Here is a 22,985-nt window from a genome sequence, read left to right on the forward strand (position 1 = left end):
ACACACACACACACACACACTTAACATCCCTCTCTCTACGTCTCTACATCTCTCCCCCTCCCTCTCTTCCTCTCTCTCCCTCCGCTCTCTCTCTCCCTTAATCTCTCCCCCACTCTCTCTCCCTCCATCCTTCTCCCCCCTTTCACTCTCTCTCCCCTTTCTCTCTCACCCTCTCCCTCTTTCCCCTCTATCTCTCTCTTCAATTGTTACTGTTCATATCAACACAAAAGGAAAACAGGGACACACTTTTCACATCACCAGTCAACACTCACATCCCTCTGTCTTCTCCTCCCTCCTTCCCACTATCTGTTTCCTTTTCACATCACCAGTCACTCACATCCCCTCTGTCTTCTTCCCTCCTTCCCACTATCTGTTTCCTTTTCACATCACCAGTCAACAACATCCCCCTCTGTCTTCTCCTCCCTCCTTCCCACTATCTGTTTCCTTTTCACATCACCAGTCAACACTCACATCCCCTCTGTCTTCTCCTCCCTCCTTCCCACTATCTGTTTCCTTTTCACATCACCAGTCAACACTCACATCCCCTCTGTCTTCTCCTCCCTCCTTCCCACTATCTGTTTCCTTTTCACATCACCAGTCAACACTCACATCCCCTCTGTCTTCTCCTCCCTCCTTCCCACTATCTGTTTCCTTTTCACATCACCAGTCAACACTCACATCCCCTCTGTCTTCTCCTCCCTCCTTCCCACTATCTGTTTCCTTTTCACATCACCAGTCAACACTCACATCCCCTCTGTCTTCTCCTCCCTCCTTCCCACTATCTGTTTCCTTTTCACACACTCCTTTCTCTCTGCATCTCTTTCTCCCACTGTTGACAATGGTATTTCTGTGAACTAGGGCCTGACTCAGAGAGGAGGAAGGTCCCCTCTGTTTTGTCAGAGGAACGGAGGGAGCAGAGGATCAAGGCTGAGAGGTGAAACACAGAACAACAAGATAATAACTTATACTGTCTTCTGTCATCAACCAACTCATATAACCACTAATGAGGTGGTTAAAGAAGGTCGTCCGGGCCGGTGTGATAGTAGGAGTGAAGTGTATGTGGAAAGTGTGTGTGTGTGTGTGTGTGTCCAGTGATTTCGACCTCCACAGACAGGAAGCGGTACCTTAGCGACGGGATGAAAACACAGGAAGTGCAAACAGCATGCCTGACATTCCTGCATTGTCTCACACACACATACACACACACAAACACCGTCACAGGACAATGGCCAACACACACACACACACACACACACACACATACATACACACACACAAACACCGTCGCAGGACAATGGCCTACACACACACAGTTTCACATCAAGACACAAAATGTTCTCAGACTCAGAAAAGAAACGTGTCTCTCAAATGACTGAACACACACAATATGTCACTTACAAAGCTTCACAAACAGTGTGTGTGCGTGTGTGTGTGAGCCTGAAATGCCAGGTTTATGTCACCACACAAATATTAGGTGATCCTACCATACATCAAAATGCACGAATCAAATCAATTCAAACTTTATTTATACAGCACATTTCAGACATGGACGTATCACAATGCACTTCACAGGGAAAAAACATGTAAATAAAAAAACAAATAAAACATAAATATTTACTACACAACAAACACCAGAGGATAAAAACTAAAGAATAACAGTACAAACTGATAGAATAAAACCCCCGTAAGAAAAGCAGAGCTGAAAAGATGTGTTTTAAATATGTCCCCAAGTTTGGCCCCCTCAGGTTCGCTGGCAGGCTGTGTAGGAGGCTGTGGGCAGAGTAACTGCCTCTTGGTCCCAGGCTGGGATAGTTAAGGCCAGTGCCAGAGGACCTGAGGGACCTACTGGGTACATAACTTAAAAACATGTCTGACATTTATTGGTAAAAACCAATAGAAGGCAGCCAGTACAGACGTTAAAACCAGTGTGATGTGTTCTCTCCGTCTGGTCTTGGTCAGTATGCGTGCTGCAGCATTCTGTATGTTTTACAGTACAGAGACTTTAAAACCAGTGTGATGTGTTCTCTCCGTCTGGTCTTGGTCAGTACCCGTGCTGCAGCATTCTGTATGTTTTACAGTACAGAGACTTTAAAACCAGTGGGATGTGTTCTCTCCGTCTGGTCTTGGTCAGTACCCGTGCTGCAGCATTCTGTATGTTTTACAGTACAGAGACTTTAAAACCAGTGTGATGTGTTCTCTCCGTCTGGTCTTGGTCAGTACCCGTGCTGCAGCATTCTGTATGTTTTACAGTACAGAGACTTTAAAACCAGTGTGATGTGTTCTCTCCGTCTGGTCTTGGTCAGTACCCGTGCTGCAGCATTCTGTATGTTTTACAGTACAGAGACTTTAAAACCAGTGTGATGTGTTCTCTCCGTCTGGTCTTGGTCAGTACGCGTGCTGCAGCATTCTGTATGTTTTACAGTACAGAGACTTTAAAACCAGTGTGATGTGTTCTCTCCGTCTGGTCTTGGTCAGTATGCGTGCTGCAGCATTCTGTATGTTTTACAGTACAGAGACTTTAAAACCAGTGTGATGTGTTCTCTCCGTCTGGTCTTGGTCAGTACCCGTGCTGCAGCATTCTGTATGTTTTACAGTTGACCAATGGCTTTCTTGAGTAGACCTGACAGGAGAGCATTACAGTAGTCAAGCCTGCTTGTAATAAAAGCATGGGAGAGTCTCTCTGTATCAGCCTGAGAGAGAAACGGCCGCACCTTGGCAATGTTCCTCAGGTGGTAAAAAGCTATTATGGTCACATTCCTAACGTGTGATTCAAAATGAAGTTCAGAATCTAAACTGACACTTCAGTTTTTAACTGGTGTTTCATTTTTTATTGCCGGTTAAAAAATGCAAGGCCAGATTCTCTCTCCGTGTTTTGGCTCCAACAATAAATACCTCCGTCTTGCCTTTATTTAGGAAGTTGTGACATATATTTAGGGAGTCGAGAGTCATCCAAGTATTTAAATCATGAATAATTTATCAGTGGAGCTAATATCCTCTGGTGACACAGAAAGGTAAAGCTGTGTATCGTCTGCGTAGCAGTGAAAATCAATGCTGTGCTTTCTGATAATGCTGCCAAGGGATAACATATATATAAACTGATCAGTACCTGACCCAAAATCGAACCGTGTGGAATGCCACATGTAATATCTATAGTATTTTCTCTTGAGTTATGTTCACCAAGGGTGACAAAAAAACTCTTGACAAGTTAAATAGGTCCTAAACCAACATAGAATTGGACCGAAGAGGCCAACCCACCTTTCCAATCTGCCCAGAAGGACATCATGGTCAACAGTGCCGAATACAGCACTTAAATCCAAGAGTACAAGGACAGAGAGCTGTTTGGCATCTGCCTTGGCTTTAAGATCATTTATCACTTTTACTAAGGCTGTCACTGTGCTGTGGTGGGCATGAAAACCAGATTGCACTTAAAAAAGTACATTTCTGTTGAATTCATTTAAATCCAGAATTTTACTTAAGAATGGAAGGTTTGAGATTGGCCGAAAATTGTCATTAACTGAAGAATCTAGATTCCTTTTCTTCAGAAGGGGTTTCACCATAGCAGTTGTTAGAGTAGTGGGGAAAGTGCATGTCAACAGGGAGTGATTAACAACAGCTTGTAATTAACAATTATTTTGAAGAAGGTGGAGGGGATAGGCAGGTAGAAGTCAGGTAGAAGGCAGGTAGAAGGCAGGTAGAAGGTGGAGGGGATAGGCAGGTAGAAGGTGGAGGGGATAGGCAGGTAGAAGGTGGTGGGGATAGGCAGGTAGAAGGCAGGTAGAAGGTGGAGGGGATAGGCAGGTAGAAGTTGGTGGGGATAGGCAGGTAGAAGGTGGTGGGGATAAGCAGGTAGAAGGCAGGTAGAAGGTGGAGGGGATAGGCAGGTAGAAGGTGGTGGGGATAGGCAGGTAGAAGTTGGTGGGGATAGGCAGGTAAAAGGTGGTGGGGATAGGCAGGTAGAAGGCAGGTAGAAGGTGGAGGGGATAGGCAGGTAGAAGGTGGTGGGGATAGGCAGGTAGAAGGCAGGTAGAAGGCAGGTAGAAGGTGGAGGGGATAGGCAGGTAGAAGGTGGTGGGGATAGGCAGGTAGAAGGCAGGTAGAAGGCAGGTAGAAGGTGTAGGGGATAGGCAGGTAGAAGGCAGGTAGAAGGTGGAGGGGATAGGCAGGTAGAAGGCAGGTAGAAGGCAGGTAGAAGGTGGAGGGGATAGGCAGGTAGAAGGTGGTGGGGATAGGCAGGTAGAAGGCAGGTAGAAGGCAAGTAGAAAGCAAGTAGAAGGTGGTGGGGATAGGCAGGTAGAAGGCAGGTAGAAGGCAGGTAGAAGGTGGAGGGGATAGGCAGGTAGAAGGTGGTGGGGATAGGCAGGTAGAAGGTGGTGGGGATAGGCAAGTAGAAGGCAGGTAGAAGGCAGGTAGAAGGTGGTGGGGATAGGCAGGTAGAAGGCAGGTAGAAGGTGGTGGGGATAGGCAGGTAGAAGGCAGGTAGAAGGTGGTGGGGATAGGCAGGTAGAAGGCAGGTAGAAGGTGGAGGGGATAGGCAGGTAGAAGGTGGTGGGGATAGGCAGGTAGAAGGTGGTGGGGATAGGCAAGTAGAAGGCAGGTAGAAGGCAGGTAGAAGGTGGTGGGGATAGGCAGGTAGAAGGCAGGCAGAAGGTGGTGGGGATAGGCAGGTAGAAGGCAGGTAGAAGGTGGTGGGTATAGGCAGGTAGAAGGCAGGTAGAAGGTGGAGTGGATAGGCAGGTAGAAGGTGGTGGGGAAAGGCAGGCAGAAGGCAGGTAGAAGGTGGAGGGGATAGGCAGGTAGAAGGTGGTGGGGATAGGCAGGTAGAAGGTGGTGGGGATAGGCAGGTAGAAGGCAGGTAGAAGGCAGGAAGAAGGTGGAGGGGATAGGCAGGTAGAAGGTGGTGGGGATAGGCAGGTAGAAGGCAGGTAGAAGCCAGGTAGAAGGTGGAGGGGATAGGCAGGTAGAAGGCAGGTAGAAGGTGGTGGGGATAGGCAGGTAGAAGGTGTGGGGATAGGCAGGTAGAATGCAGGTAGAAGGCAGGTAGAAGGCAGGTAGAAGGCAAGTAAAAGGTGGTGGGGATAGGCGGGTAGAAGGTGGTGGGGATAGGCAGGTAGAAGGTGTTGGGGATAGGCAGGTAGAAGGTGTTGGGGATAGGCAGGTAGAAGGTGTTGGGGATAGGCAGGTAGAAGGTGGTGGGGATAGGCAGGTAGAAGGTGGTGGGGATAGGCAGGTAGAAGGTGGTGGGGATAGGCAGGTAGAAGGTGGTGGAGATAGGCAGATAGAAGGTGGTGGGGATAGGCAGGTCGAAGGCAGGGAGAAGGTGGAGGGGATAGGCAGGTAGAAGGTGGTGGGGAAAGGCAGGCAGAAGGCAGGTAGAAGGCAGGTAGTAGGTGGAGGGGATAGGCAGGTAGAAGGCAGGTAGAAGGTGGTGGGGATAGGCAGGTAGAAGGTGGTGGGGATAGGCAGGTAGAAGGTGGTGGGGATAGGCAGAAGGCAGGTAGAAGGCAGGTAGAAGGCAGGTAGAAGGTGGAGGGGATAGGCAGGTAGAAGGCAGGTAGAAGGTGGTGGGGATAGGCAGGTAGAAGGTGGTGGGGATAGGCAGGTAGAAGGTGGTGGGGATAGGCAGAAGGCAGGTAGAAGGCAGGTAGAAGGCAGGTAGAAGGTGGAGGGGATAGGCAGGTAGAAGGCAAGTAGAAGGTGATGGGAATAGGCAGGTAGAAGGCAGGTAGAATGCGGTGGGGATAGGCAGGTAGAAGGCAGGTAGAAGGCAGGTAGAAGGTGGTGGGGATAGGCAGGTAGAAGGCAGGTAGAAGGTGGTGGGGATAGGCAGGTAGAAGGCAGGTAGAAGGTGGTGGGGATAGGCAGGTAGAAGGTGGTGGGGATAGGCAGGTAGAATGTGGTGGGGATAGGCAGGTAGAAGGTGGTGGGGATAGGCAGTTAGAAGGTGGTGGAGATAGGCAGGTAGAAGGCAGGTAGAAGGTGGTGGGGATAGGCAGGTAGAAGGCAGGTAGAAGGCAGGTAGAAGGTGGTGGGGATAGGCAGGTAGAAGGTGGTGGGGATAGGCAGGTAGAAGGTGGTGGGGATAGGCAGGTAGAAGGTGGTGGAGATAGGCAGGTAGAAGGTGGTGGGGATAGGCAGGTAGAAGGTGGTGGGGATAGGCAGTTAGAAGGTGGTGGAGATAGGCAGGTAGAAGGCAGGTAGAAGGTGGTGGGGATAGGCAGGTAGAAGGCAGGTAGAAGGCAGGTAGAAGGTGGTGGGGATAGGCAGGTAGAAGGTGGTGGGGATAGGCAGGTAGAAGGTGGTGGGGATAGGCAGGTAGAAGGTGGAAGGGATAGGCAGGTAGAAGGTAGATAGAAGGCAGGTAGAAGGTGGTGGGGAGAGGCAGGTAGAAGGCAGGTAGAAGGCAGGTAGAAGGTGATGGGGATAGGCAGGTAGAAGGTGGTGGAGATAGGCAGGTAGAAGGTGGTGGGGATAGGCAGGTAGAAGGTGGTGGGGATAGGCAGGTAGAAGGTGGTGGAGATAGGCAGGTAGAAGGTGGTGGGGATAGGCAGGTCGAAGGTGGAAGGGATAGGCAGGTAGAAGGCAGATAGAAGGCAGGTAGAAGGTGGTGGGGATAGGCAGGTAGAAGGTGGTGGAGATAGGCAGGTAGAAGGTGGTGGGGATAGGCAGGTAGAAGGTGGAAGGGATAGGCAGGTAGAAGGTGGTGGGGATAGGCAGGTCGAAGGTGGAAGGGATAGGCAGGTAGAAGGCAGATAGAAGGCAGGTAGAAGGTGGTGGGGATAGGCAGGTAGAAGGTGGTGGAGATAGGCAGGTAGAAGGTGGTGGGGATAGGCAGGTAGAAGGTGGTGGGGAAAGGCAGGTAGAAGGTTGTGGGGGATAGTCTAGGACACTACCAGACCCTGTCCGTCAGTCTGACAGGAAGGACTAGGACACTACCAGACCCTGTCCGTCAGTCTGACAGGAAGGACTAGGACACTACCAGGACCGTATCCGTCAGTCTGACAGGAAGGACTAGGACACTACCAGACCCTGTCCGTCAGTCTGACAGGAAGGACTAGGACACTACCAGACCCTGTCCGTCAGTCTGACAGGAAGGACTAGGACACTACCAGACCCTGTCCGTCAGTCTGACAGGAAGGACTAGGACACTACCAGACCCTGTCCGTCAGTCTGACAGGAAGGACTAGGACACTACCAGACCCTGTCCGTCAGTCTGACAGGAAGGACTAGGACACTACCAGACCCTGTCCGTCATTTGCTGGATATAATCTTGGAACCCTTGAGGTTAGGGTGGATCAAATCAAATCAAATGTTATTTGTCACATGCGCCGAATAGAGCAGGTGTCGACCTTACAGTGAAATGCTTACTTACAAGCCCTTAACCAACAATGCAGATTTAAGAAATTCCCCTAAACAAGTAAGAGATGTGCTGTATATTCTTTAATGGAGTCGTTCAGCCACGACTCTGTGAAACATAAGATATTACAGTTTTTAATGTCCTGTTGGTGGGATACACGTGCGAATCACGGGGATCTGGGCCTGGTCGGGTGTCTGTAGTGGTATATCCCTCCCGCCACTTCATCCAGTTTGAGGTGAGTAAATCCCAGTTCTGATGTCCAGAAGCTCTTTTAGGTCATAAGAGACGGTAGCAGCAACATTCTGTACAAAACAAGTTACGAACAACGCAAAAACTAACAAAATAGCACGGTTGGTTAAGAGCCGATGACACGGCAGCCCTCCCCTACGGCGACGTCTTAATCGTGCCTTTTAAAAAGGGCTGGTTGCTCCCACCACAAATCAAGTTGTCACATCGTCTAATTACAGTCTTAGTAGAATGTTTTATGTCTGCATAATGCATATCCAGCCACCACTATACCGTGATCTCAAGATGACCTCAACTAAGGCCTACCAACATTTTCTATTTAACTCATCCCTATCCTCCCTCTTTCACTGGTTGGCTATGTTCCACCATCTCTCCCTCCCTTCCTCCACTTCGCCTGGCATGACCTCGTTTACTCCCCTCCCTTTCTCTATATTTCTCTCTTTTTTCTCTCTCCTTCCCTCCCTCCCTCTATTTCTCCCTCCCTCCCTCTATTTCTCTCTCTCTTCCTCCCTCTGTCTCTCTCTCGCTCTCATTTGAGGATGACGTTATTTAGTTGGCTTAGATAGCTTAGTGCCAGGCCGGCGTGTTCCTCGGTCCTCCTCCTCCTCTCTTCCCCTCCCTCCGTTCTTCCCTTGTTCTGTCATGACAGACTGATCTACAACGGGTATTATCTCTCCATTATCCCTACATCCCACACTCATTTATCTAACTTCTTTCTCTTTCTTTCCATGTGAATATTAATCAGAAGTAAGACAAGCCTAATCACCGGGCCATATTAGGACACAGTCCATCACACGCACTCACACACTCACACACACACACATACACATACATTAATCTCCTTCCTTCTAACACATTACTGTACAGAAGCACAATTCACTTCAGAAATATTGCGAAAAGAGAAAAACTGAAGAAAGAACAGTCTCTTTCTTCCTCCCTCCAAGTGCCTCCTCTCTTCCAGATCCTGATTGTGAATCGTAGCCCTGGGGAAGATGGAGGGAGGACGACGAGATGAGAGAGGGATGAAAGGAGAAGACGAGAGAAAGATCAGAGCCAGTGAGCGGAGAACAGGAATGTGTTGCCATGGGGGCACCCCCCTGTTAGGATCAGTTGGATGGGTGGGGAGGAGAAGAAAGGGGTGTCTCCATAGGACACAGAAGACCTCAAATGTGCCCAGAGAGGGTGCAACGTGGGAGAGGGAGATGGAGGGTTGGCTTGGAGAGATGGAGTGATGAGAGGTTGCTGTAGTAAGGAAATGAAACAGCGTGCTTGTGTATGTGTCTGTGTGTCTGTGTGTATGTGTCTGTGTGTCTGCCTAGGAGGACTGTAACGGACCCAGCTGTTTCACGCCTGTCCAGATGTGAGAGAGCGAAAGAGAGAGAGAGAGAGAGAGAGAGAGAGAGAGAGAGAGAGAGAGAGGAGAGGAGAGTGAGGAGAGTGAGGGAGAGAGAGAGAGAGAGAGACAGAGAGAGACAGAGAGAGACAGAGAGAGACAGTGAGTGAGTGAGTGAGTGGTGGTGGTGGTGGTGAGTGAGTGAGTGAGTGGTGAGTGAGTGAGTGAGTGAGTGAGTGAGTGAGTGAGTGGTGAGTGAGTGAGTGAGTGAGTGAGTGAGAGAGAGAGAGAGAGAGAGAGAGAGAGAGAGAGAGAGAGAGAGAGGGAGGAGAGAGAGGGAGAGAGGGGGGGAGAGAGAGAAAGACAGAGAGAGAGCAAAAGAGAGAAAGAGAGAGAGAGAGAGAGAGAGAGGCAGGGTGTGTGGGGAGAGAGATTCAAGGAAACATTCATAGGCCTACATATTTTTCATAGAAAGAGAACACACAATGAACAGCTGAACAGCTGTTCTCAGTACCACAAAGCAAGTGAACAACATCTTTCATTAGACACAGATCTAGGATCAGCTTCCCCTTCACCAATCACAATATTATTAACCATTAGTGAGAAAAATGCAGAACTGACCCAAGTTCAGCGTCTAGGGGCAACTTCACTCTACACCCTACTAAGATAATGGACGTTTTTGAAACACAAAGATCTCTTCTCACTCACGGGGTGGTAATAGTGACTGTTAAGAGAAAGAGAGACAACTCTTTCCTCCCCAAAGGATTTACTGATCGAGCATGTTTGAAAGAGGAAGGGGATCCGTTCTTACAGCATTGCAACAATGTTGATAGAGGTTTAAGGATCTTGTCTGCACCCCAAATGACACTCTATCCCTTACACAGTGCACTACTTTTGAACAGGGCCCATAGGGCCATTTGGAAATGAACCTCTGTCTCAGCGTTAACTCCAAACAGTGGGAACTTGTTCTAGATGTGTGTGAGTGCGCATAGCTTTTCCAGGAAGTTTGGAAAGTGAAAGGGAGCCCTCTTTGAGTGCCATAGTGTTGATAGGGGTTCTAGATCTAGCTAAACAGTACCGGCATTCAACTCTATGGTCTCCTCACTACACACGCTTGGTTGAGAGAATGCAAGGCTGTCATCAAGGCAAAGGGTGGCTGCTTTGAAGAATCTCAAATATAAAACATATTTTGATTTGTTTAACACTTTTTCGGTTACTACATGATCCCATATGTGTTATTTCATAGTAGTGATGTCTTCACTATTATTCTACAGTGTAGAAAATAGTAAAAATAAAGAAAAACCCTTGAATGAGTAGGTGTGTCCAAATTTTGACTGGTACTGAACTCACGCCTTAATACAGCTGCTTCCTTTCCACAGTGTGGAGGAAAGCTAGCCTGAGGTAAACCTTTACACACACGCCACTGAGCGCCTCTCCAGTTCTCAATCCTTTCAATGGTGCCCCGCTCCAGAGAGGAAAGCAAGTCGCAGTTCCCCGGTCACGTGGTGTGGAGCGTACGTTCCCTCTGGACGGCAGAACCGCAACAAATCTACACGATTCCACGACTCCATCTCCAACTCCCACAACCATTCGGGCATAAGCACAAAATTGTAACTCATCTCAATATGGAATTGGTCAATGCTTCATGCTTTCTCTTTGCTCGGGCTCTGTCGCAGCCAATCAGAAGAACTCCTTAAAAGTTCCGATGAAGACTGTCGTCAACATTTTCTTTTAAATATGACTTTTTGGTATCTTTGTGTTCTGGTTCTTTCTCCTATGTTGGTCAGACCTTAACCTGACTCACTCACTCTACTGCCTTCTGGTGGTCTAGGGCGACACAGCACCAAGAGTCAGACCTCTCCCCCTCGGCCAGCCAGATAGTACCAGTCGGCCGGTCAAATGGGACCAATCGGCCGGCCAGATGGGACCAGACCTAGCTATCTGGCCTGCCGAACCTAGCTATGGACCCAGCTATCTGGCCTGCCGAACCTAGCTATGGACCCAGCTATCTGGCCTGCCGGACCTAGCTATGGACCCAGCTATCTGGCCTGCCGGACTTAGCTATGGACCCAGCTATCTGGCCTGCCGGACCTAGCTATGGACCCAGCTATCTGGCCTGCCGGACCTAGCTATGGACCCAGCTATCTGGCCTGCCGGACCTAGCTATGGACCCAGCTATCTGGCCTGTCGGACCTAGCTATGGACCCAGCTATCTGGCCTGCCGGACCTAGCTATGGACCCAGCTATCTGGCCTGCCGGACCTAGCTATGGACCCAGCTATCTGGCCTGCCGGACCTAGCTATGGACCCAGCTATCTGGCCTGCCGGACCTAGCTATGGACCCAGCTATCTGGCCTGCCGGACCTAGCTATGGACCCAGCTATCTGGCTGGCCGGACCTAGCTATGGACCCAGCTATCTGGCTGGCCGGACCTAGCTATGGACCCAGCTATCTGGCCTGCCGGACCTAGCTATGGACCCAACTATCTGGCTGGCCGGACCTAGCTATGGACCCAGCTATCTGGCCTGCCGGACCTAGCTATGGACCCAACTATCTGGCCGGCCGGACCTAGCTATGGACCCAGCTATGGACCCAGCTATGGACCCAGCTATCTGGCCTGCCGGACCTAGCTATGGACCCAGCTATCGGGCCTGCCGGACCTAGCTATGGACCCAGCTATCTGGCCGGCCGGACCTAGCTATGGACCCAGCTATCTGGCCTGCCGGACCTAGCTATGGACCCAGCTATCTGGCCTGCCGGACCTAGCTATGAACCCAGCTATCTGGCCTGCCGGACCTAGCTATGGACCCAGCTATCTGGCCTGCCGGACCTAGCTATGGACCCAGCTATCTGGCCTGCCGGCAGACTGGACCCATCTTATTTTTATTGTCCCCATGGGGACATTTTGCTGCAGTAACATGCACACGTTTAAAGTGGAATTTAAATACAGTAGAAAACAAATTGACAACACAACACAACCGAGTGTGATTGGCCACACCACTCTACAACGTCATTTAGGACCAGGCCATGATGTTCCTCGTCATCATGCAACAGGCTGATCAAGGCAGTGTCATCAGCGAACTTAATGAGGTGTTTGTCAGGATGGGAACTAGTACAACTAGTAGTGTACAAAATGTACGGGAGTGGGGACAAAACACATCCCTGAGGAGAGCCTGTGTTGGTGGTGCGTATGTCAGACATGTGGGGACCTACTTTGACCCGCTGTGACCTCTGGCTCAGGAAGTCCAACAGCCACAAAACCAGCCCACCATCTAAGAAGACTCTTACGAGTCTCTGTGCCAGAATGTAAGGCTGGATTGTGTTTTAGGCAGAAGAAAAGTCAATAGACAGGATTTGGCGCCCTCTAGAGGTCTTTAGACCATGTTGAAGAGAGTAAGAATGGCATCATCAACTCCTCTGCTGGGCTGATAGGCAAACTGAAATGGGTCGAGGAGTCGTTCAACAGAGAGGGATTAGATGCTTTAGAAATGAGTACAATTATTGAGTTTTCCCACAATACTGGAACGTTTTACTGGTTGAGCAACGATTGGAAAATGTCTATAAAAACACCAGCTAATTGTTCAGCACAGTGCTTCAACACATGTCCACTCATTTTGTCTGGGCCTGGGCTTTTGTATGTGTTACATCCCCTGAACAACATCAACACATTCCCCTGTTTAACAACAAACTCTCTCAAACATTTGTAATGATGCTTCCATTTGTTTTTACCTCCGACACATAGTCGTCTGATTCAAATCTTGGGAAGAAAACATTCAGTTCATTAGCCATGTTCTGGCCCTCATGTCTACCAAGGTCAGCACTGGTTTTCCCCCTGCCTATGTGTGGGGCACTAGCCATGGATGTAATCCCTTGCCAGGCCACCCTTGTGTTTCCTGAGAGGGTCCTCTCCACCCTTGTGTTTCCTGGGGAGAGGGTCCTCTCCACCCTTCTGTTTCCAGGGGAGAGGGTCCTCTCCACCCTTGTGTTTCCTGGGGAGAGGGTCCTCTCCACCCTTGTGTTTCCAGGGGAGAGGGTCCTCTCCACCCTTGTGTCTCCTGGGGAGAGGGTCCTCTCCACCCTTGTGTTTCCAGGGAGAGGGTCCTCTCCACCCTTTGTTCGCCTCCTTGTCCACCAGTATCTGTGTTTGTATCTCACCTTGTACATCTCCTAAAGCCTGTTTAACACTCTCAGCATGAACTGCCTTCTTTACATTAAGTAGTGATTTTAGATGTATTGATGCCCACGGCTTATTGTTAGAGAAGATTGTACAGGTTTTAATAGGCACGACTGACAACACAGAAGTTGACATAGTCTGAAAGCTGGTATTGTCCCATAGCACAAATGTAGCCTTATTTTTCCTGGTGTGAAATGGTGTACTGGTGGTACATGCGCAGGACCTTGTGCAAAGTGCAGTTGTTAAAACCCCTTAGTAATATGGCAATATGGCCAGCAGGCCGGACCTAGCTATCTGGCAAGCGATGACGCAGGGCTATGCACAGTATGTTGGTGCATGTCATGTGATGACAAAAAGACTTCATACTAAACAAAAACAAAAGAAGAAAGGGAATATATAGTAGGTTAGTAGGTTAGTAGGTTAGTAGGTTAGTAGGCTAGTAGGTTAGTAGGTTAGTAGGTTAGTAGGTTAGTAGGTTAGTAGGTTAGTAGGTTAGTAGGTTAGTAGGTTAGTAGGTTAGTAGGTTAGTAGGTTAGTAGGTTAGTAGGTTAGTAGGTTAGTAGGTTAGTAGGTTAGTAGGTTAGTAGGTTAGTAGGTTAGTAGGCTAGTAGGTTAGTAGGTTAGTAGGTTAGTAGGTTAGTAGGTTAGTAGGTTAATGAGACAATACAAATGTGATGTGACTCAAATGAAAGGATATTTATTTGAATAAAATGGAGCACTGTTTTCGTCAAAATTATTCAAAATGACAAAATATATATATATATATAAATAAAATATATATTTTACAGTATTCTGAATTGTTGGGAAGGGACTGTAAGTAAGCATTTCACTGTTAGTCTACACCTGTTTAGCATGTGTATATTAAACTTTATTTGAAATCTATTTGGTTTAGAAACAAATTAGCATGATTCAGCTCATGACAATATTTATATGAAACATGCCCTACTCCTTTTGCAACACTATTTTGCTAAAAATACAAAATAAAAATATCCTTTAGCGTGTGTACTTTACTGTATTTATACTTGGGATATCACTTTTCAAGGACATCTTTGTACTATACAATCTTTGGCGCGACTTAGTACCATATATGGACATATGGTCATAAAATGTTAGGCCACACCCACAAGCCCATTTCAAGACGGCTGCAACTCACAGTCCTTTAGTGCGGAGAAGATAAAACATACATCTTGAACAACGTTGGTGAAAATTGGATCATGGACTTCCTGTTCGATCGGGTCATACGGGTGAGGGGTGGGGTCAGAATTGTCAATCTGGTTTGAAGTGGACAATTGGGCAGAAAGTGGTAGAAAATGGACCGGGGGAGAGAGAGACCAGGCCGGCAATTGCGTCGGGGAACGTTCCTCTGTTGCTGTTTTCCGGAGCCAAGTGTAGATGTAGATATGAATCAGGGTAGGAGAGAATGGTGTGAGGACGTGAGACGGGGTGTGGAGAGATACACTGTATATAGATCAATCATTTGAATTGGTTTTTAAGGACATATACAGATGGTTAAATGGATCCAGTTAGTGGTCGGGTGGGGCAGGGGTGTATATCCCAGATTTCAATGTTAGAGTATGTAAGAGGTTTACTGACTGCACGTCAGTGTATGTGGCTGAGTTGATGGCCATGATTCTAGGTTTGAGATGGGTGGAGGAGGTGAAACCACTCAGAGTGGTGGTCTGCTCTGATTGGGCGGCAGTGTTGAGTAGTGTGAAGACGGACAGGTCGGATAGGGGAGAATGGTTTGTGGAGATGATGGTGCTGTTATTGGGATTGGAATGGTGGTAAGCTTTTGCTGGGTTCCCTCTGGGTAATGAGAAGGCCAATGTGGTTGTTAAGAGTGCTGTGAGGAGAGGGGGGGTAGATATTCAGGTCCCGCTGGGCCGCAGGGAAGTCAAGTCATCCATCCGGGAAAAAGGGCCCGATCTTTGGCAAAGGCAGTGGGATGATAGTAGTAAGGGAGGCCATTTTGTCACGTGTACAGGTCAGTTAAGGAAGACGTGGGGACTATGGGATGATAGTAGTAAGGGAGGCCATTTTGTCACGTGTACAGGTCAGTTAAGGAAGAGGTAGGGACTATGGGATGATAGTAGTAAGGGGAGGCCATTTTGTCACGTGTACGGGTCAGTTAAGGAAGAGGTGGGGACTATGGGATGATAGTAGTAAGGGAGGCCATTTTGTCACGTGTACGGGTCAGTTAAGGAAGAGGTAGGGACTATGGGATGATAGTAGTAAGGGAGGCCATTTTGTCACGTGTACGGGTCAGTTAAGGAAGAGGTGGGGACTATGGGATGATAGTAGTAAGGGAGGCCATTTTGTCACGTGTACGGGTCAGTTAAGGAAGAGGTAGGGACTATGGGATGATAGTAGTAAGGGAGGCCATTTTGTCACGTGTACGGGTCAGTTAAGGAAGAGGTAGGGACTATGGGATGATAGTAGTAAGGGAGGCCATTTTGTCACGTGTACAGGTCAGTTAAGGAAGAGGTGGGGACTATGGGATGATAGTAGTAAGGGAGGCCATTTTGTCACGTGTACAGGTCAGTTAAGGAAGAGGTAGGGACTATGGGATGATAGTAGTAAGGGGAGGCCATTTTGTCACGTGTACAGGTCAGTTAAGGAAGAGGTGGGGACTATGGGATGATAGTAGTAAGGGGAGGCCATTTTGTCACGTGTACAGGTCAGTTAAGGAAGAGGTGGGGAGTATGGGATGGTAGTAGTAAGGAGAGGCCATTTTGTCACGTGTACAGGTCAGTTAAGGAAGAGGTGGGGACTATGGGATTATAGTAGTAAGGGGAGGCCATTTTGTCACGTGTACAGGTCAGTTAAGGAAGAGGTAGGGAGTACGGGATGATAGTAGTAATGGAGGCCATTTTGTCACGTGTACAGGTCAGTTAAGGAAGAGGTGGGGACTATGGGATGATAGTAGTAAGGGGAGGCCATTTTGTCACGTGTACAGGTCAGTTAAGGAAGAGGTGGGGAGTATGGGATGGTAGTAGTAAGGAGAGGCCATTTTGTCACGTGTACAGGTCAGTTAAGGAAGAGGTGGGGACTATGGGATTATAGTAGTAAGGAGAGGCCATTTTGTTGTACAGGTGTTAAGGAACAGGTCAGTATGGGAAGTAGAGGAGAGCCATTTTGTAGGGTCAGTTAAGGAAGAGGTGGGGATGGGATAGGACAGGTGAAGTTGTGTGGATTAGACGGTTTTGACACAGAATATATCTGTGTTTAGTGATAGGGAGACATGGAGCAGGTCTGTGTGATGAGTGTTTAGTGATAGGGAGACATGAAGCAGGTCTGTGTGATGAGTGTTTAGTGATAGGGAGACATGAAGCAGGTCTGTGTGATAAGTGTTTAGTGATAGGGAGACATGAAGCAGGTCTGTGTGATGAGTGTTTAGTGATAGGGAGACATGGAGCAGGTCTGTGTGATGAGTGTTTAGTGATAGGGAGACATGGAGCAGGTCTGTGTGATGAGTGTTTAGTGATAGGGAGACATGGAGCAGGTCTGTGTGATGAGTGTTTAGTGATAGGGAGACATGGAGCAGGTCTGTGTGATGAGTGTTTAGTGATAGGGAGACATGGAGCAGGTCTGTGTGATGAGTGTTTAGTGATAGGGAGACATGGAGCAAGTCTGTGATGAGTGTTTAGTGATAGGAAGACATGGAGCAGGTCTGTGTGATGAGTGTTTAGTGATAGGGAGACATGGAGCAGGTCTGTGTGATGGGTGTTTAGTGATAGGGAGACATGGAGCAGGTCTGTGTGATGAGTGTTTAGTGATAGGGAGACATGGAGCAGGTCTGTGTGATGAGTGTTTAGTGATAGGGAGACATGAAGCAGGTCTGTGTGATGGGTGTTTAGTGATAGGGAGACATGAAGCAGGTCTGTGTGATGAGTGTTTAGTGATAGGGAGACATGAAGCAGGTCTGTGTGATACGTGTTTAGTGATAGGGAGACATGGAGCAAGTCTGTGATGAGTGTTTAGTGATAGGAAGACATGGAGCAGGTCTGTGTGATGAGTGTTTAGTGATAGGGAGACATGGAGCAGGTCTGTGTGATGAGTGTTTAGTGATAGGGAGACATGGAGCAGGTCTGTGTGATGAGTGTTTAGTGGAGGAGACGTTGAAGTATGTGTTGATAGTTGTTAAAGGTGTTTGTATTTATTATGGACCTCCAGTAGCTGCTGCCAAGGCAACAGCTACTCTTTCTATGATGTAGATAGGGAGAGATTGTGTGAAAGTGTTAGAGGCTGGATGGAGTTGGGGTGGTGTAGTGGGGAGGGAGGGATGTCTAGGACTCTAGAGGGTTAGAGGCTGGATGGGGTTGGGGTGGTGTAGTGGGGGGATGAAGTGATGTCTATGACTCTAGAGAGTTAGAGGCTGGATGGAGTTGGGGTGGTGTAGTGGGGAGGGAGGGATGTCTAGGACTCTAGAGGGTTAGAGGCTGGATGGGGTTGGGGTGGTGTAGTGGGGGGATGAAGTGATGTCTATGACTCTAGAGAGTTAGAGGCTGGATGGGGTTGAGGTTTGGGTGGTGTAGTGGGGGAGGAAGTGATGTTTATGACTCTAGAGGGTTAGAGAGGCTGGATGGGGTTGAGGTTTGGGTGGTGTAGTGGGGGAGGAAGTGATGTTTATGACTCTAGAGGGTTAGAGAGGCTGGATGGGGTTGGGGTGGTGTAGTGGGGGGAGTGATGTCTAGGACTCTAGAGGGTTAGAGAGGCTGGATGGGGTTGAGGTTTGGGTGGTGTAGTGGGGAGGAAGTGATGTTTATGACTCTAGAGGGTTAGAGAGGCTGGATGGGGTTTGGGGGTTTAGTGGGGGAGGAAGTGGTGTCTATGACTCTAGAGGGTTAGAGAGGCTGGATGGGGTTGGGGTGGTGTAGTGGGGGGGGGAGTGATGTCTATGACTCTAGAGGGTTAGGAGAGGCTGGATGGGGTTGGGGTGGTGTAGTGGGGGGGGGAAGTGGTGTCTATGACTCTAGAGGGTTAGAGAGGCTGGATGGGGTTGAGGTTTGGGTGGTGTAGTGGGGGGGGAGTGATGTCTATGACTCTAGAGGGTTAGAGAGGCTGGATGGGGTTGGCGTGGTGTAGTGGGGGGGGGGGAGTGATGTTTATGACTCTAGAGGGTTAGAGAGGCTGGATGGGGTTGAGGTTTGGGGTTTTAGTGGGGGAGGAAAGAGGAGGGAAGTGGTGTCTAGGACTTTATTCCACTTTCTTAGAGGGACAGAACTAATGAAGATAATTGAATGTACAGTGCATTCGGAAAGTGATCAATGGAAACAGGATGCCTCCTGAGCTCAATCTCAAGTCTCATAGCAAAGGGTCGGAATACTTATGTAAATAAGGTATTTCTAAAAACTTGTTTCTGCTCTGTCATTATGGTGTATTGTGTGTCGATTGCTGATGATGTTTATTTTTATTTTTGGGGGGCCATTTTAACGTAACAAAATGTGGTAAAAAGTCAAAGGGTCTGAATACTTTCCGAAGGCACTGTGTCATTATGTGGAGCCAGTTCTACCCCTGTCCAGACCCAAACCACCTGTAGGCCCACAGCTGGACAGGCTGTTTCAGCTCTACTTCACCACCTCTGTGCTGGGGACAGAAGTCTCCAATAGCAACAAGTATTGTTGACAAGAAGCAGCGAGAGGGGAAAGACATGCCCTGGAAACATGTCACCGTGGCAACATGCTCTCCTACATTTCCCTGGTCATGTACATAGGCCAGACCTACCTATCTGTCTGGCCGGATAGTACCAGTCGGCCGGCCAGAGAGCTAGGTCCGGCATACCTTACTCTGTCCCAAATGGCACCCTAATCACTTAGGGTGCCATTTTAAAGTAGTGCTTTATATAGGGGAAAGGGTGCGATTTGGTATGCAAGCCTGTAGATGTCACCCAGACCACACACTGACGGTTACTGTTCCTCTCTCTCATCAGAACACATTCAGCAAACACAGATAACACACAGAAGCGCGTGTTCTCACACACACTCACACGCACTTATATATTTCAATAGTGTATTTTTTACTGATAGAAAACACAATGGGAGCATAGCTAAGCATTACTACGACCACAACAGAATATATGGAGTAATAGAACACAAGTTTCTAAAACGTTATTAAATGTCCTTATATTAACATTTACTCAACAGTACAGGTGAAATGTTACACGTTTAAAGCCACAAAACACAGACATACTAATGAATGTGACTAAGGTGTCATCCCTAATGGCACCCTGTTCCCTATATAGTGCACAAATTTTGAGCGGGGCTCATAGGAGTCTGGTGAAAAGTAGTGCACTATGTAGGGCCTAGTGTGCCTTTTAGGTTGCATTCACATTGCTCAATCAGACTAACTTCTGTAATGTGTTACAATCCAGCGTCTGTCCCCTTAATTAAAGTCTGTCACCCTGTCACTGGGTCTCAGTCCGGACTACTACATGCAGGTTTGCAGTGGATTACGGATGCAAGCTGGCGAGACTCACATGCACAAGGGCACGGACAGACAGGTGCACCTGAAAGCGTGCACACACACACACACTGAAGCGAACACAAATGGCCTCTCTTCAGCGAGTACAGAAACAAGTGAAAACCTCCATCTCCCTGTGTTTATATCTCAGTATTATACACAGATAGGTCAGAGGTCGCGGTGACATGCAGTTCCCACGGAAACTGATTGACAGGCCTCTTGACCTTTGACCTTTGCGCCCGCCCATCAGCCACCATCAGCTCCACGTCCCCGTCGTCAAGGAGACGCACCAGGTCACCCTCGGGGTCACGGTAGTTCAGGGCGATGTTGCCATCCACCTTGAACACATCTCTGAGAAAGAGCGAACGAGAGAGCGAGATGACAGGGAGGGATGGAGAGAGAAAGGTGGAGGGCGGAGTAGAGGGGAGAGGAGAGAGGGAAAGGGAGGGGTGGAGAGAGAGGTGTGGGAAAGAGGGAGAGATGGCGGTGTAGGGGGAGAGGAGAGAGGGAAAGGGAGGGGTGGAGAGAGAGGTGTGGGAAAGAGGGAGAGATGGTGGTGTAGGGGGAGAGGAGAGGGGGAAAGGGAGGGGTGGAGAGAGAGGTGTGGGAAAGAGGGAGAGATGGCGGTGTAGGGGAGAGGAGAGAGGGAAAGGGAGGGGTGGAGAGAGAGGTGTGGGAAAGAGGGAGAGGTGGCGGTGTAGGGGGAGAGGAGAGGGGGAAAGGGAGGGGTGGAGAGAGAGGTGTGGGAAAGAGGGAGAGATGGTGGTGTAGGGGGAGAGGAGAGGGGGAAAGGGAGGGGTGGAGAGAGGTGTGGGAAAGAGGGAGAGATGGCGGTGTAGGGGGAGAGGAGAGGGGGAAAGGGAGGGGTGGAGAGAGAGGTGTGGGAAAGAGGGAGAGATGGCGGTGTAGGGGAGAGGAGAGAGGGAAAGGGAGGTGTGGTAAAGAGGGAGAGGTGGCGGTGTAGGGGGAGAGGAGAGGGGAAAGGGAGGGGTGGAGAGAGGTGTGGGAAAGAGGGAGAGATGGCGGTGTAGGGGGAGAGGAGAGGGGTAAAGGGAGGGGTGGGAGAGAGGTGTGGGAAAGAGGGAGAGATGGTGGTGTAGGTGAGAGAGAGGGGAAAGGGAGGGGTGGAGAGGTGTGGGAAAGAGGGAGAGATGGCGGTGTAGGGGAAGGGAGGGGTAAAGGGAGGGGTGGAGAGAGGTGTGGGAAAGAGGGAGAGATGGCGGTGTAGGGAGAGGAGAGAGAAAGGGGGAAATAGAAGAAGGCAGAGAGAGATTATCATTTATATGACTGTTTATCTTTATTCAATCATTACAAGTCAATTGACTTATAATACAAGCCATTTTAACTTATAATACTGACCTGGCCAAGAGGCATCACATTACAATAGTAAACAGGACCACACACAATCCCACTAAAATCACATAACACACAATACAGAGGAAATGTCCAAATTCATCAAATATACAACAAGAAGAAATATTCCCAGTGGGTTTAGAGCAGAAAAGTTCAAGGCAACACAGCAGACTGAATGATCAGCAGCTACACTGATCAGATTGCAGCTCAGTTCATGTTGCTGAAGCACTGAGGTGGGGTGAATAAATCAAGCCTGAGGGTCTTCTGCAGCTCAGTTCATGTTGCTGAAGGACTGAGGTGGGGTGAATAAATCAAGCCTGAGGGTCTTCTGCAGCTCAGTTCATGTTGCTGAAGGACTGAGGTGGGGTGAATAAATCAAGCCTGAGGGTCTTCTGCAGCTCAGTTCATGTTGCTGAAGGACTGAGGTGGGGTGAATAAATCAAGCCTGAGGGTCTTCTGCAGCTCAGTTCATGTTGCTGAAGCACTGAGGTGGGGTGAATAAATCAAGCTTGAGGGTCTTCTGCAGCTCAGTTCATGTTGCTGAAGGACTGAGGTGGGGTGAATAAATCAAGCCTGAGGGTCTTCTGCAGCTCAGTTCATGTTGCTGAAGGACTGAGGTGGGGTGAATAAACCAAGCCTGAGGGTCTTCTGCAGCTCAGTTCATGTTGCTGAAGGACTGAGGTGGGGTGAATAAATCAAGCCTGAGGGTCTTCTGCAGCTCAGTTCATGTTGCTGAAGGACTGAGGTGGGGTGAATAAATCAAGCCTGATGGTCTTCTGCAGCTCAGTTCATGTTGCTGAAGGACTGAGGTGGGGTGAATAAATCAAGCCTGAGGGTCTTCTGCAGCTCAGTTCATGTTGCTGAAGGACTGAGGTGGGGTGAATAAATCAAGCCTGATGGTCTTCTGCAGCTCAGTTCATGTTGCTGAAGGACTGAGGTGGGGTGAATAAATCAAGCCTGATGGTCTTCTGCAGCTCAGTTCATGTTGCTGAAGCACTGAGGTGGGGTGAATAAATCAAGCCTGAGGGTCTTCTGCAGCTCAGTTCATGTTGCTGAAGGACTGAGGTGGGGTGAATAAATCAAGCCTGAGGGTCTTCTGCAGCTCAGTTCATGTTGCTGAAGGACTGAGGTGGGGTGAATAAATCAAGCCTGAGGGTCTTCTGCAGCTCAGTTCATGTTGCTGAAGCACTGAGGTGGGGTGAATAAATCAAGCCTGAGGGTCTTCTGCAGCTCAGTTCATGTTGCTGAAGCACTGAGGTGGGGTGAATAAATCAAGCCTGAGGGTCTTCTGCAGCTCAGTTCATGTTGCTGAAGGACTGAGGTGGGGTGAATAAATCAAGCCTGAGGGTCTTCTGCAGCTCAGTTCATGTTGCTGAAGGACTGAGGTGGGGTGAATAAATCAAGCCTGAGGGTCTTCTGCAGCTCAGTTCATGTTGCTGAAGGACTGAGGTGGGGTGAATAAATCAAGCCTGAGGGTCTTCTGCAGCTCAGTTCATGTTGCTGAAGCACTGAGGTGGGGTGAATAAATCAAGCCTGAGGGTCTTCTGCAGCTCAGTTCATGTTGCTGAAGGACTGAGGTGGGGTGAATAAATCAAGCCTGAGGGTCTTCTGCAGCTCAGTTCATGTTGCTGAAGCACTGAGGTGGGGTGAATAAATCAAGCCTGAGGGTCTTCTGCAGCTCAGTTCATGTTGCTGAAGCACTGAGGTGGGGTGAATAAATCAAGCCTGAGGGTCTTCTGCAGCTCAGTTCATGTTGCTGAAGCACTGAGGTGGGGTGAATAAATCAAGCCTGAGGGTCTTCTGCAGCTCAGTTCATGTTGCTGAAGCACTGAGGTGGGGTGAATAAATCAAGCTCATGGTCTTCTGCAGCTCAGTTCATGTTGCTGAAGGACTGAGGTGGGGTGAATAAATCCAGCCTGATGGTCTTCTGCAGTTCAGTCCAGCCGTTGGCGGCGGAAAACTGGAATGAACGACAGCCAAAGGAAGTGTGGGCTTTGGGAACGACCAGTGTGATACATCTACCAGGGGTTGCTACTGGTAGTGGAGATGTTGAGGAGTGAGCCGAGG

The 22,985-nt window shown here is 48.9% G+C and overlaps 1 protein-coding gene across 1 annotated transcript in view; it reads right to left on the reverse strand.

Moving 5' to 3' along the window:
* Positions 1 to 19,101: 19,101 nt before the first annotated feature.
* The window catches only part of LOC124021572 (neutrophil cytosol factor 4-like), a gene marked incomplete at its 5' end in the record, with an annotated part of 35,195 nt that continues 31,311 nt past the window's right edge, over positions 19,102 to 22,985 (reverse strand). Inside the window, one exon of the mRNA XM_046336713.1 lies at positions 19,102 to 19,916. Coding sequence (XP_046192669.1) covers positions 19,706 to 19,916 — 211 coding nt within the window. The remainder of the gene's footprint in view (positions 19,917 to 22,985) is intronic.

Source organism: Oncorhynchus gorbuscha, unplaced genomic scaffold, assembly GCF_021184085.1.
Source record: "Oncorhynchus gorbuscha isolate QuinsamMale2020 ecotype Even-year unplaced genomic scaffold, OgorEven_v1.0 Un_scaffold_1131, whole genome shotgun sequence".
Taxonomy (NCBI): Eukaryota; Metazoa; Chordata; class Actinopteri; order Salmoniformes; family Salmonidae; genus Oncorhynchus; species Oncorhynchus gorbuscha.